The following is a 15,291-nucleotide window of genomic DNA, read 5'->3' on the forward strand; positions in this document are numbered from 1 at the left end:
TTGCAAGTCTCCTGGATGATTTCATTTCAAGAATCAAACAACGACGAAAAGTGTTTGCTGCCTCCTGAAGAACATCGCAAAAGAAGGGGCTATTTTTGTTTTAATTTTAGAAAGTATTTGCTTTTGAGAGTTATTAATCAAAGAGAGTATGGTCATTTCCATATTCAAAAGACTATTAATAACGTTGATATTCTTAGTTAAATAATTTTTCTTACGATAGTGACATTGTGCAATAAAGAGAAACTTAAATGCTTTCGGTTTCCAGTCCATTTTTATACTATTTAATAAAATATATATTGGCTTACAAGGCGGGAGGGGAGTGGGGATTAGACCCATTCTGAGCACCACCAAAAATGATACAAACCTGCCGCCTATGGTGAAGCGGGGAGGGATCCGGAAGTTTCTGTGGCAGTTGACAGGGGCAGCAGTTGGGGAGGGACAGGTGACTGGCAGCTAGTGGATGGAGGGAGCTGGATTGGGCTGGGGTGGGGGGCAGTCTGGGGCAAAAATCTGTCTGTCAGCCTTTGGTTTAACTGACAACTTGGGGACACTGTTCCTCCAAACTGGAAAAGGTTCTTGGCCTTGGTGTTTACTAAATATGGGGCTAGCCACTTTTAATCAATAAAGATGATTTTTCATAGACATAACAGGGGTAGCAATTTGACTGTCAAACTTGGGGGGAAGTTAAATCTGGTGAGTTTAAATTCCCATCAGGAATAGTGACTATGGGCAAGAGTTTCCCTCCAAAACTGGGAGAATGTGCTGCTCTTCAGAGGATGTGGCGAAGGGAATATAAAATCTGAGGGAATTTAATGTCGATATTTGGTAACTGGGGACAAAATAGGCAAAATACTGTGGTGATTGTTTTCTTCCTTTAATCAATATTAGGTTCCACTGTAGATAAATACTTAAATAGTCAGAGAGAGAAAGAGAGAGAATGACTCTATAGTTCAGTGGTTAGGGCATCCACCCAGAAGGTGGGAGAGCTATGGTCTAGTTCCCCACCAGAATGACTCTTTCATTATTTATCCACAGTACAATAGCTTCAACACCGGGGAAGCTCTAAAAGAAAGCCAATATTACGCTAATATTTAAAAAGGGTAAACAGGAACATCTGGCTAATTACAGGCCTGTCAGTCTGACATCGATTCCAAATCAGATAATGGAGCACTGATATGGGACTCAATTAACAAAGAATTAAAACAGAGTAATGTAACTGATGCCAGTCAACATGAGTTTATGGAAAATAAATCCTGTCAAACTAATTTGAGATTTTTTTTATGAGATTATGTTTGGTTGATACAGGTAAGAGTGCTGAAGTAATATACTTAGACTTCTGTACAGCATTTGACTTAGTATCTCATGGTGTTTTGATTAAAAAACTAGAAAGATATAAAATTAATATGGCACACATTAAATGGATTAAGTGGCCAATCAATAGGCTCAAAATGTAATTGTAAATTTGGAACCATCAACCAGTGATTTTGTTGCTAGTGGGGTCCCACTGGCACTGGTTCTTGGCCTACACTATTTAACATTTTTATCAGTGACCTGGAAGAAAACATAAAATCATTACTGATGAAGTTTGCAGATGACACACAAATTGGATAGGTCACTGATTCATTGTGATCTGGATCGCTTCGTAAACTGGGCACAGGCAAACAATATCTGTTCTGATACAGCTAAATGTATATGTGTACATCTAGTAACAAAGAAAGTAGGCCCTACTTACCGGATCCTGGACAGGGCACTCTATCCTAGGAAGCAATGACTTTGCCAGAGATTTGGGGATTGTGGTGGATAATCAGATGAATATGCACTCCCAATGCAATGCTGTGGCCAAAAGAGCTAATGCAATCCTTGGATGCATAAACAGGGGAATCCTGAGTAGGAAGTAAGAGATTATTTTATACTATTTGGCACTGGTGCAACTGCTGCTGGAGTACTGTGTCCCGTTCTGGTGTCCATAATTCAAGAAGGAAGTTGATAAAAAGGACAGAGTTCAGAGAGGAGCCATGAGAATGATTAAAGGATTAGAAAACATGCCTTATAGTGATAGACTCCAGGGGCTCAATCCATTTAGATGAACAAAGAAAGACTAGGGGTGAGTTGATAACTCTATATATGTGCCTTCATGGGGAATAAATATTTAATAATGGGCTGGTCAGTGTAGCAGGCAAAGGTATAACAAGATCCAGAGGTTGGAAGTTGAAGCTATAGAGATTCAGATTGGAAATATGGTGTAAATTTTGCTCTTTGTGTTCATTAAAATCACCATGTTGGCTGAGGGGAGGGATTGGCCCTGAATCTCCTTCCCTAATGTGGCGTTTTCCTCTCCTTTCGAACTGCACTAGCTTCCCCTTGTTTTGGAGGGAAATTTCCATCCAGGGCAGGCGCAGAGCGGGTTTAAACTCTCAAGTGATAAACTTTCCACTGCATGTTTTGGGAACCAAGTTGTTTCCCCTGTTATGTCAGTGAAAATGTATATGTTTGCTGATTAATGTGACTTGCCTCATTTAATAAACATCAAAGCCAGGAGCATCCCCCAGCTGAGGGAACGGTGTCTCCCAGAAGCTAATAAGGCAGTTGACTAAACACTGACTGATATTTAGCTCATCCCCACAGCTCAACCCAGCTCTCCCCAGCCATGAAGGGACAATCACGTGCCCTTCTCCCCTTCCAACTGTCCCAGGACCTTTTGACTCCATCCTCCACTTATGCTAATATGGTATCAACTGGGGCTCCCAGGTGCCTGTATCAATGGCAGGGCCAGGGTGTCCAGAGGAAAAGAACCATCATATCAATAAAAATATCCCCTGATATTTGACCCCTCCCCTTAATTTTGGAAACCAAGAGGGGGGGGGGGTCCGCTGGTCCCCCCCCTCCTGGGGGAAAAATATTTTCTGGAGCTGTGTATATGTCTATGGCGGTGGTAAGGGGACCAGATGGGGTGAAACCCCATCCCCTATAATTAACTTTCCCCTCCCATATGGAAATCAATGCTTTCCCCCCTTACGTCAATAAAATCAGATATTAGTTGTTCACTGACCTTCCCTACGTAGGCAGTGTAAGATGCAAGATATTCTCGATTTTCATGGCCTTGTTGAGAGTTTGTAAATGGTGGGATAGGCCATGAAAATGTTGTGACTTGGCAACTTTAAGAACATCCATACTGGCCAGACCAAAGGTCCATCTAGCCCAGTATCCTGTGTTCCAACAGTGGCTGATATCAGGTGCCCCAGAGGGAATGAACACAATAGGTAGTCATCAAGTGATCCATCCCTTGTCGTCCATTCCCAGCTTCTGGCAAACAGAGGCTAGGGACACCATCCCTGCCCCTCCTGGTTAATAACCATTGATGGACCTATCCTCCATGAATTTATCTAGTTCTTTTTTGAATCCCTTTATAGACTTGGCCTTCACAACACCCTCTGGCAACCAGTTCCACAAGTTGACTGTGTGTTGTGTGAAAAAATACTTCTTTTTTTTTGCTTAAACCTGCTGCCTATTAACTTTAACTGGTTAAACTATTTTATAATGTATTCCTTTGTCTTTTTAAAGGAATTCAGCATCTCTAGGAGGCAGCCACAAGGTAGGATAGAAACACAAGTCCAGGGAGTGGATTACTTGTTACTAGAGCAATGGTCTCAAACAGAATTTGGATAAGAGATCTCTCCTTTATTTATTAATTGATACTTGACCGGTTTGAGCCCTCAGGTCTCCCACATGCCTACTCTGATTTCCCACAAACCTGCCAGAAAGATATCTGGCTTGTGAGAGTTCAGGTGGGTTGCTTTACTTTTGCAGAGTGCAGGGTTCTATATCTGGCTTACAATGGAAGGCTGTAGTTTCAACTATAGCTATGGAGAGATGAGAGACCAGCATTGTTCCACAATATACATTTGTTGACCTGATTCCTTCCTGTGCTGCCTTTCTGTTTCCATTTGGGAGGGAAGAGAAGAACGTTTTGATTAGCTGTGGCCACCAGGGGGCTCTGGTTCTTGTTAAGGGAGGGAAGCTGCGGCCTCCATTGCTTTTTCTGTCCGGAGCCTGATGATCACGGGCTGAACTTCCTGGTCACAGGATGCTGTTGAATCCCTTCGTAATTGGGATACCGGGCTGGGGCGCTGCTGCTGCTCCCCAGCGGAGTCTGTGAGGGGAGAGATCTGCAGCCCCCCCCCTTCTATGCCCAGCCCGGGGGACTTTCTGCGGCAGCTGGACCCAGCCCCTGGGGCAGCCCCGGACTCTGCCGACACCAGCGCCTGAGCCGGAGCCTGCAGGTGAGGGGCGAGACCCGGGGAAGGGCTGGGGCCGGGCAGGAAAGTGATTCTGCACCAACGGCCCCTCCTCGCCCCAGCTCTGCACCCGTGGGGTGGGGTCTGCGAGTCCCAGAGCTGCTGCCCTCGCTGATCCCCCCCCCCCCAGGCTCTGCCCCCCTGAGCGCCTGCAGGGACCGAGTCTCCCAGCCGAGGGGAGGGGAGGGAAGAGGGGGCAGGAGGGAGACGGGGAGACTGGTAGGGGCAACAGGAGCAATCAGTGGGGAGGAAGGTCCCGGCTCCCAGCCCTGCCCAGCTCCATTCCCTGCAGCATCCCGGGGCAAACTGACTTTTCTGGGGCAGAGCTGGGAGAAGAAAAGCCGGTTCCTGCCTCAGTCTGGTCTCCGTGCTGCTGGGGGGATGCGCTGCGCTGGGGACAGTGTCGAGAGACCCCCATAGGTATATCTCCCCTGCATTGTAAACCCAGTCTGTGGGACCCGAGTCTGCAGACTTGGTGTTCCTAGGCCCATGCTTTTGCATCCACACTATGGTGTACTGAGTTTATGATTTTTGGACCTGAGCCTCACAACCTTGCTGACCCAAGTCAAAACTTCTGATTCTGGGGGCATAACCCAGCCTATGATGGTATTCCTAACAGCTTCCCTAGCTGATGCTGCTCTAGGCCTTGGCGCATTGTGGGAAAACTTGACTGTCTGTTCTGTGGCACTTGACCCGAAGTTGCGTCAGCCCGCCAACACATCCAGCCGCTTGCTAAGCCGTATTCACACTGCCTGCAACCAGCGCTAGTGTAACCCACACACCACCTGGGTGTGGTGTTCTGTCCCCACTAGTGGCACTGAGACCACTTAGAGATTAATGAGTCTGCTATAGACTTAGCTAAGGGCCATGTGGCTTTTTGCTCATGCCATAGAGGCTCATGCATTTAGCTCCAGAAGTCCCAGATTTGATGCTGCTCGCCGAGGACTGCGGTTTGTCGGTGTTACACTAGCAGCGTAGGTGAAGCACTGTTGGAAGTTCTGTGGTCTGTATTATACAGGAGATCAGGCTAGATGTTCACAATAGCCCTTTCTGGCCTTGGATGTAGGAATCTATTGAACTGGTGCAGCTTCCACTTTTACTTCTGTTTCAGGAAAGAGGTGGAGCATCCCTGAGATACTGTGGACATTGCAGTGGTGTTTTCTGACTTTCTGAAGACACCTCTCAGAAGGAGGTGCAGACATTCCAGACTCCAACTGGGAGAAGCGGCTTATGACTTGCTGTTGCCACAGATTCTCCATATATAGACATGTGCTTCTGAAGCAGGGCCATAAGTACAGACTGGTGGGACCACGTTGTCTTGCGGACCTCGGAAGACCAGGAGGGGCTCCAGAACTTTCTCATGGAGAAGCAGAGATTCCTGGAGCTGTGTGATCAGCTTGCCACAACCCTCTTTGGTCAGAACACACACATGAGGGAGGTCGTGCTAGTCCAGAAGCAGGTGGCTATAGCCATCGGGATGGAAGTGGACTACTCCTGACTGCTAGAGGTCCATGGCTAACCAGTTTGGTGTGGGTAAGTCAAAGGTTGAGGTGTGTGAGGCCATCAGGACTGTGATTTACCCATAAACGTCTCTGAAATAATTGCTGGTTTTGAGAGAACAGGCTTTCCAAATTGTGCTGAGGCCATCAATGCCCCCCTTGCCCCCCCGCCGTAGTTTGCCCTCTTCAAGAACCACCTGAATACATAAACCACTAAGGTTACTACTCCATCATTGTGCAGGCCTCGTCGACTACGTATGCGTATTGATGGACGCTAATGTTGGCTGCCCTAGCAAAGGGCATGATGCCGGGTTTTCCACAGATCAAGACTTTACCTACAGGCAGGCAGGGACAGTATTCCCACCAAATAACATTGTTGTTAATGGAGTACCTGTTCCCACTGTTGTTCTAGGGCAGGGGTTCTTAATCTTTTTCTTTCTGAGCCCCCTCCCAACTCCACAGCTCACCTGTGCCACAACAACTGTTTTTCTACTCATCCAGTAGATTAAAATTCAGGGCCGGCATTAGGGGGTAGCAAGCAGGGCAAATGCCTGGGGCGCCATGCCACAGGGGGCCTCACAAAGCTAAATTGTTGGGCTTTGGTTTCAGCCCTGGGCGGCAGGGCTCAGACTTAGGCTTCAGCCACTGACAACGGCCTTGGGCATCAGCTTTCTGCCTTGGGCCCCAGCGAATTTAATGCCAGCCCTGTTCTTTGGTTTATTTTGGCAGACCCCGTGAAACCTGCTTGCGGCCCCGCAGAGGCCTCGGAACCCTGGCCGAGAACAACTGTTCTAGGGGACCCCGCGTACCCTCTTTTGCCATGGCTGATGAAAATGTACCCTGATCTCAGAGGGCCAGACAAATGATTTAATTATACCTTCAGTTTACTACCTTTGGGTTTACAGTCCTTTTAGGTAGTCCACTCTCTGGAGGACATAACAGTTCTGGAGATTCCTGAATGTCAAAGGGATCTTCTATTCCAAGATGCCTGAAGCAAGTCATCTAAATGCTTACTAAAGAGCTTTTCAGGCTTATAGTGACTGACCAGCACATATACAATTGGAGGGGTCTAGTTACCTTCAAAGGAGGCCCTAGAAAGTATGCCCTGCTGCAAAATGTGACCACTCATCTGGAGTTCCTGTACTGAGAAAAGTTTACAATCATCAGGATTGGTTGAAAATTCATGGGGAAATCAATAGGATGTTGTATTTGCCTGCAGATGTATTGCAGCCTCCCTGAACGCTCCCTGAAATAATGCAATGACCCAAGAACAGCTTGGCCTCACAACACTGGCCCTGATCATACTTCTGTAACAAAGGATTACAAAGCACTCCCTCCCCAGAACATTTGTGGACTCATAGTATGGGGCCTGTGGATTACATACAACCTCCTGGTTTATATCAGGCCGTTCATATGGCACCCATGGACTACATACTCCCCTCGACCCCAGTCTTGCATAATCGTTCAGGTGGCTCAGGATGCTCTGGTATGGCCAAGTCACATGGTACGGAATACTGTCAGGGAGGGCAATGTAAAATTCTTAATTTCAACACCCCAACAAAACAATGTGCACGTGTCTAGTACAAATTTTTACCACAGCTTTTCCCTTATCGGTATCCCTTTTGAATTTCACATGGGGTTGGGAGTAGGGCTGATGCCAATGTACTGGTGTGCATTCTGTCAGCTTGTAGTAATAGTTTAATTTGGTCATAAGCTGGGAATCCATCCCATGTGTGTTTTAATAACAACAAACTTGGAGGCAGAAACTTAACGGGTTCTGGTGCTACTTCTGCCTCTTCCACCCGTTCTCCTTCAGGCATGCTGAAACAACTCCTCCGAGTATGGACCCAGGATGCGTTGCAGCTTTTCCAGCAGCAAAGCATCCCCAGGGACCTGCATGAGCATCAGAGATACTTCCTGAGCTTGATCCAGAGTCGTCTGGCTCTCCTGGGGTGCTGCCTGAGACTCAATAGATTGTCGTGCGCTGCTGTGGACTCAGGGCTTGCTGCAGTTCCCAGCACTAGGTTGAATTCCTTGTCTAAGAGGCAGGTAGAGAGAATTGTGGTTGTCATCCCTGACTCCTACTAGTCGGTCTCAAGCCACCGGATTCATTCTCTGCATTGAGCAATGGTCCAGTCAATCTCCAACATTGCCAGCTTCTCTGATATGTCCTGGTACACAAGATCGTATCTGGTACTCTTGCTGAAGTCAAGCATCACACTTGCCTCACACCAGAGCATAACCAGAATCTGGCTTTGTTCCTGTGACCAGCTAGCAATGCGCTTGGTGGAGAGATGGCCTAGGATATCTTCTTACTGGCCATAGCTAATGCAGGCGATAGTAAACTGTGCTTATAGTTCAGCAGTCAGAATAAAAGGGAAGGGTTAAATGCTGAGCAGCTGGATGTGAACCAAGAGGGGTTGTTTCTGGTTCCTGGGAATCAAGTGGGTAGTGTTGGGTTAGAAGGGCTGAGAAATACTGGCCCATGAGATTTCAGGAAAGCGTTGGCAGACTTTCCAGACATGAGTCTGGTGACCTGGCCTTGATCTATGTTCAGACTGCAAAATGACAGTGCTTGGACCTGAGTCCCAGTGGGACTTGGGCTCAGACCCAACATCCCTGGTGGGTCTTAGGACTCAGGTCCTGACGACTTACTGACCCAAATCAGAAAGATTTGTGTGTGAACAGTAGGAGGGGTTTGGGCTCAAACCTGTGCCTGAATCTGGGTTTACAATGCCATGTAGCTGTACCCAAAGCAGCTCCTTAGATTCCACTCTTTTCTGGCATTTGGTTCAGAGACCCTGTTACTGGGGAGTGCTTAAAAATGTTTTTGTGCATTTCGTTTTGCTGCTCTATAATAAAGTGAACAAGCATTTTCCCAGCGTGGCAAAGTCTAGAGCGTCTGTCTGCAGGAAAAGAGCGTAGGGGGAATTGGGGTGTGAAAAGGCCTAAAGCCCCTTCAGAAACAAACTTGGTCACCCTTCTCACCCAGACAGGCTGCAGAATAACATCCTTGTTTCACCCTGATGATCCCATCATCCCAGGGGCAGGGAAGGGAAATGTCTTCAGGGGAGCCAGCTCAGGCAGGGATTGTCAGGTAGCTGTTGGGGGAGAGGGGGGCACATTCATAGGGGGACAGGATAGTAATGAAGACTTATTATGATTATGAATTGCTTAAAACGAGGCCTTTTCTTTTTAGGAACAACTGTTTGGGATGGGGTGGGAATTCCCTGATTCAGAAACCAGAGCCCTGAAGTGCCCATAGATGGATAGGCAGGTGCTTCTGGGAATAGTTTCTGGTCCCAGAGAGGCAAAAATCCAGAGCCTAAAAATACACTCATTGCTGTATCAGAAACAGCTAGATAGGATAACTGTCCAAGTAACTCCAGGGAAGTTCTCACAAACGCCTAGTCCTGCCCAAGCCCAAGCGCAGACACAGCCTCCCAGCTCCCAAGATAGACCAGACCAGAGAAACAGAAGTACCAAGACCTGAGGACACAGCTGGATTCATTTGTCATTGCAAAGAGCATTGTAAAGGCACAGACGCTGTCTCATAACTCAGCTTTTCTGCTGACAGCAATTTGTGTATTATTGTTTTGATTAATGGGCACAGAAAATTTGCCTTTGAGACAAATTAAATTAATGCCACTTAAAACCAGCGCCAGCAGCACCCAATATCCATCCCCTATAAACGCCAGCCCCTTCCTCCTCAAAACCAGGTCAACAGATCAACCGTGCAGAATCCTCTGAACAGATGTGGGCTGTTTTGGACCAGGTGGGATGAGGAATAGATTCCAAAGTATGAGGGAGAACCAGTTGCCATGCTCTGTGGTATGGAAAGACATGTGTCCAAAGGACAGACTCTGGGATGGAGGGTTCCCAGCACATCTTTTTCTGTCACTGGCATAAGAGAAGGACTGTTTCTATTTATGGAATGGACAAAATTTGTTTGCAAAGTCTGTTCTTCCCAAATCCCCAAATTGCTGCTTACTGCTGAGGGGACTTTTCATCTTTTGGATATTTGGTGACATCATTTCCCTTGCTGTAGGTCTGGGCAGTGATTGAGTCATGTCCTGCGGTGTCTGGAGATGCCAGAATCCCCTACCGGGGGCGCAACGTGTCTCTCACTAGGAAACTTCCCCAAAGGGCCTCTATTATTGCTGAGGGGTAATGATGCAGTAGCATGCAGACGCCATGAAAAGTGTACTTTGTGTGCCAGTGCCTGCCGGTTCTAATCTGACAGGTGAATTTTCTCTGGAGAGGAAATGTGATCTAGGAAACTAGCCTGGCACTCTTGAGATTCAATGTCAGTTTCCTACTCTGCTCCAGATTCTATCTGTGATGCTGGGCAAAGTGCTTCCCGGGCCCCAATTTGCCACCTGTAAAATGAGAATTTTTTTTTTTATTTGCCTAGGAGCTGCTGTTGTGGAGCAGTGCTAGGCACTGTACAAACAACAAAAAGACAATTTCTGTCCCAAGGAGTTTGCAATCTAAGTAATAGTAATAGCTCTTCTCTATCTCACATGGGTGCTTTGAGGATAAATAGATTATGAGGTGCTGAAATACTAGGGTGCTGGTGGTCAGATAAATGATGGAAATATCTAGAAAATAGCGATTAATATCAGATTGTCTACTTTTTGCAGTTGTTTTTCTTCTTTTTGACATGCCTGCAAACAGATAGCAGGATTCTCAGCTATATTCATAAGGATTACAGATTTCCTTCTTTATTCTTGGTTGGCAGGTCATTCGGATTGTGACTCTTACAACTGCATGAACCCTGTACTCCAGGTTTTTTGGGGTTTTTTTGCTTGGCCCCACTTTGAAAGTATTTCAGGCTGTGACAACACTCCCCAACCCCCAGAAAAAAGTGATTGCAAGTTACTGTACATACTCATAGGAGCACTAAGCGAAGCATATAATCATTATCTCTGCAGTCAAAAGCACTAAAACCTTTCAAAAAGTGAAAAGCAACAGTATGGTAGTGCCACCCTTACTTCTGCACTGCTGCTGGCAGCGGTGCTGCCTTCAGAGCTGGGTAACCAGAGAGTGGCAGCTGCTTTATTCCCCCCTCCCACTCCTATTCTCCTTTCCTCCGTCCTCTGTTTGGGAACTTGAAATATGGTAACCCTAGCAAAGGATCTAAAGGTTATCACAATATTTTTTGTGATTGCAGAACTCCCCTACAATAGCTTTGTGATCCCCTTTTGGGTCAGGACTTTAAGTCTGTGAAACGCTGCTATACTCCTTTTGGAACTCAGTTGTGCAGCTAATGTGAGATGCCCCATTCTCAAAGAAACTGGATGTAAAATCCTGGAACATTCTTTGTCGGAAAGACACAAAGAATGTGTAACAGACCCTGATCTCACATATTTTCCTTCCCTCTGCAGGATTTCTGATTCACCCTTTGTAATCTCCTGGATGGAACGAGGCGATGAGCTGTGAGTCCCAGATCTCCAAGGATTTGAGGGACTGGAGATCCCAGGAGGCACGTGCGCCAGTGGGGAACTCATTCAAGCAACTCAGAAGCCCTCAGGTGCGTGAATTAAAAAGCTAGGATTCCTGCCTGGAGTTCCCCCAGTTCTGCCTGATATCACCCCAGGTCTCCAGCAGATATTGTATCCTCCTGGCAGACGCTGTTCATGGCTTCCTACTCACCCTTTTCAATAAGTTCCCTCCCTTCCCACTTCCTTTCTCTGAGGGTTCAGACAGGCTGAATTGGCAGGATTGGCTCCTCTTCTCTCTCCTCTAGGTGAATTGGAGGGTTTGGGGGGGATTTGACTCTTGTTTTTCATCCCTCATGATTATTTCACTCCCTTTGCAGTTTCCGTTCCTGAGACTCTTGTTCTCCCTGTCAGAGGCAAGGACTCGTGTCCGGATTCTCTCCATTTATTGCAGCTGCAGAGGGGATGGTGAATGAGGACGTGGAGGACAGTCCCCAGCAGAATGTCCCTAAGGAGCTGGGGCTGCAGGGACCTGGCCAGGGAGACAGTTGTGGGACCGACAGCAGATCAGAAAGGCAGCAGAGAAATTGCTCAGGAAAAAGAAAGGTTCAGTCCCTTTCATGTGACAAAGACTTCAAGGGTGAGAATGTCCCCCAGGGCTACCCAACTAGAGAGAATATATACTTGGATACAGAGTGTGGAGAAGGCTCTGGTCTGCACTCAGGCCTGGGACAACGTCAGACAGCCCAGTGGGGAGACAAACCCCATCAATGTGCAGAGTGTGGGAAATGCTTTTGTGGGAGCTCGAACCTGATTACGCATCAGAGAATCCACACTGGAGAAAAACCATATCACTGCCCCAACTGCGGGAAAAGCTTCAGTGTGAAATCAAACCTCACGACCCATCAGAGAATCCACACGGGAGAGAAACCCTATAAGTGCTCTCACTGTGATAAAAGGTTCAGCCAGAGCTCAGACCTCACTAAACACCAGCGAATCCACACAGGGGAGAGACCCTACAGATGTGATGCATGCGGGAAAAGCTTCAGTCGGAGCTCGCAGCTCCTGACGCACCAGAGAGTCCACACGGGAGTGAAACCTTATAAATGCCTTAAATGTGGGAAAAGCTTCCGCGTGAGCTCCCATCTCACTAAGCATCGACGGATCCACACGGGAGAGAGGCCTTATCTGTGCTCGGAATGCGGAAAGAGCTTTAGCCAGAGCTCAGACCTCACTGCCCACCAGAGGACCCATACGGGGCAGAGACCCTACAGATGCCCTGACTGCGGGAAAAGCTTCCGCCAGAGCTCACACCTCGTTAGACACCAGAGAACACACACGGGCGAGAGGCCCTTCAGATGCACTGAGTGCGGGAAAAGCTTCAGCGTGAGCTCAGAGCTTCTCGCCCACCAGCGAACTCACACAGGTGAGAGGCCCTTCACCTGCCCCAACTGTGGGGAGAGCTTCGGCCGGAGCTCCACCCTGGTCCTACACCAGAGAATCCACAGCCAGGAAAAGCCCTACAAATGCCCTGACTGTGGTAAAGGCTTTGGCCGTAGGTCACTCCTCATCCTGCACCAGAGGATCCACCTGGGGGACAGACCCTACAGCTGTGGGCACTGCGGGGAGAGCTTTATTGACGGCTCCAACTTTGTGAAACATCAGAGAACCCATGTGGGAGAGAAGCCCTACAAATGCCCCGAGTGCAGAAAAGGGTTTGTGCGCAGCTCGGATCTCATTAAACACCAGAGGATCCACGCCGGGCACAAGCCGTTCACATGCACTGAGTGCGGGAAGAGTTTCAGCGAGAGCTCCAACCTGCACAGGCACCGGAGGGCCCACACGGGTGACCGGCCCTACAAGTGCTGCAACTGTGGGAAGAGCTTCGGCCAGAGCTCTGACCTCATCAAACACCAGCGCACGCACATGGGTGACCGGCCCTACAAATGCACTGACTGCGGGAAAAGCTTCAGGCAGAGCTCGGACCTGGTCAAACACCAGAGGATCCACAATGGAGAGAAGCCCTACAAATGCCCAGACTGTGGGAAAAGCTTTAGTGTGAGCTCAAGCCTTTCCTCGCACCAGAGAATTCATGTCGCAGCGAAGCCCTACAAGTGCCCTGAGTGTGGGCAAAGCTTCAGCGTGAGATCCACCCTGTCTACGCACCAGAGGATCCACAGTGGAGAGAAACCCTTCAAGTGCTCCGATTGTGGGAAAGGCTTCGGCCGCAGCTCCAACCTGGTCAGGCACCAGCGGATCCACACCGGGGATAGACCCTACCAGTGCTGGGACTGTGGGAAAAGCTTCACTCAGAGCTCGACCCTTAATAGACACCGGAGAGTCCACATGGGAGAGCGGCCTCTCCTGCCTGCTGCATCAGAGTGATGGGCAAAGCCAATGATATCTTGGCCAGCTGGCCAGAGGGTTATTGGTACACGGGGCCTGGCCATACACCCCTCATGGCTGTGCCCCTGGGCTGGCATGACTGCGAATGATGATTTTATTATCCATATAAATGTCTATTCTTTTCCTGAATCCTAGTACACATTCCTCACCTCAGTACTTTCTTGGGTCTTTTCCTGGAGACCTGAGTTCGCTCATGCCAGCTGAGGTCTTGTCTACACAGGAAAGTTAAGGTCTGAATTTAAACTGATCTAGTTATCCCTTTTTAACACTCCCAGGCTCACATGGAAGCTTTTATTCCAATATAAGGGTGGCCTTTTTCCAGTTTAGTTTACAACATTTAGCCACAGGAATTAAGCAAACTGAATACGGCACTCTTATGCTGGTATAACTGGTAAAACTTTCCCCAAGCAGAGAAGTCCTGGAGCTCTCTGGTTTCAGGAACTTTGTGAAGTAAGTTCCCCCCCACACCCCATCAAACAGTGGAAATGCATGGATGTCTTTTCAGTGATCTGACAGGCTTCTTCAGGTCCGTTCAAATCTTAACCCCTTCCTTTCTGTTTTCCCAAACATCAGCATTAGCTAGCCAGTGGTGGAAATGTCTCAGACTTGGCTGAGTTCATCACTGTACAGCAGCATCAGCCACTTTCAGTGGTGGGGATGGTTCAGTGGCCCATGTTTGTTGGGGGTGGGGTGGGGTGGGGTGGGGGGAAGCTGATAAAAAGCGAGCTGAAAGGGGTTGTTCAGATAAAATACCCACAACAAACACTGAAAAAGGATCTAGATTCTGTTCTCAGTGATGGTAGGGTGAATACTGAGTGGCCCCACCAGACTCAGGGGCGTCACTCTGGATCAACCCTGGTGTAGAATAGAGTGGAATCTGGCCAGATGCGGTTCATCTACAAAGTAGGAAAAATAAAACCCCATGGCGGTGAGTTTACGAGCCCAGGTCTATAGACCCAGGCTTGCAGGGCTCACACTAGGAAGCTGAAAATAGCTGTGTCGATGTTCTGGCTTGGGCTGGAGCTTGAGCTCTGAAACCCAGCCTGAGCTGGAAAGTCCACATGGTAGCACAAGCCCCGCAAGCCCTAGTCTGTAGACCTAGGCTCTGAGACTCACTGGGATATTTTTGTTATGTAGACATACCCATGACATTTAATGGTTTATGATCTCCTCTTAGTCTCTGCTAAGAACTCTGTTGTTACAGTGGGAGGATGTGTTCTCCACAGGCGTGTGTTTCCCCACTGGTTCCCATAAGGCTTCCTGTATTCGTGCTGTTGCTTTCTGAGCAGATTCAGTGAGCCAGGAAATACAGCAGCATTTTACCAGAGGAATGATTTTTTAAAGTGGAAATTAAAACATATTTCTGTGCAGAATGTCTTCCCCCAAATCAAGCAGGCAGTCTGGGAGACATCAGCACAGCCATTGAAGAAGCCAGAGATGCATTTGCCATAATCCCCGATATCACTTATTTCATCTCAGTGCTGCTTTCACACTTGTCATTTTGTTAAACATCCTTTTTCTTTGAGTGCATTTGTCAGAGTCCTGGTGTGAATGCTGGTTTTGCTCACTGTTCATGGAGGCCACTTTTGTTCACTGCTCATGCTATGTATCAACATAGAGCTATGCTGATTTATACCAGCTGAAGTTCTG

General features: G+C 47.9%; 1 protein-coding gene across 2 annotated transcripts; it reads left to right on the forward strand.

Moving 5' to 3' along the window:
• Positions 1-4,049: 4,049 nt before the first annotated feature.
• Positions 4,050-14,316, forward strand: LOC127032788 (zinc finger protein 271-like). Of its 2 annotated transcripts, XM_050920380.1 has the most exons (5): positions 4,050-4,280; positions 5,407-5,828; positions 6,524-7,280; positions 11,182-11,327; positions 11,616-14,316. In XM_050920380.1, exon 5 carries the CDS (start codon positions 11,701-11,703, stop codon positions 13,618-13,620), a length of 1,920 nt encoding a protein of 639 aa, XP_050776337.1. In that variant the 5' UTR covers positions 4,050-4,280; positions 5,407-5,828; positions 6,524-7,280; positions 11,182-11,327; positions 11,616-11,700; the 3' UTR covers positions 13,621-14,316. The 2 variants fall into 2 exon arrangements, with proteins under 2 accessions (XP_050776337.1, XP_050776335.1); XM_050920378.1 differs by lacking the exon at positions 6,524-7,280.
• The last annotated feature ends 975 nt before the right edge of the window (positions 14,317-15,291 follow it).

Source organism: Gopherus flavomarginatus, chromosome 12, assembly GCF_025201925.1.
Source record: "Gopherus flavomarginatus isolate rGopFla2 chromosome 12, rGopFla2.mat.asm, whole genome shotgun sequence".
NCBI classification, from domain to species: domain Eukaryota; kingdom Metazoa; phylum Chordata; order Testudines; family Testudinidae; genus Gopherus; species Gopherus flavomarginatus.

Excerpts from the sequence above, each read along its gene's own strand:
- LOC127032788 (XM_050920380.1), top strand. The coding sequence starts at position 11,701 with ATGGTGAATGAGGACGTGGAGGACAGTCCCCAGCAGAATGTCCCTAAG.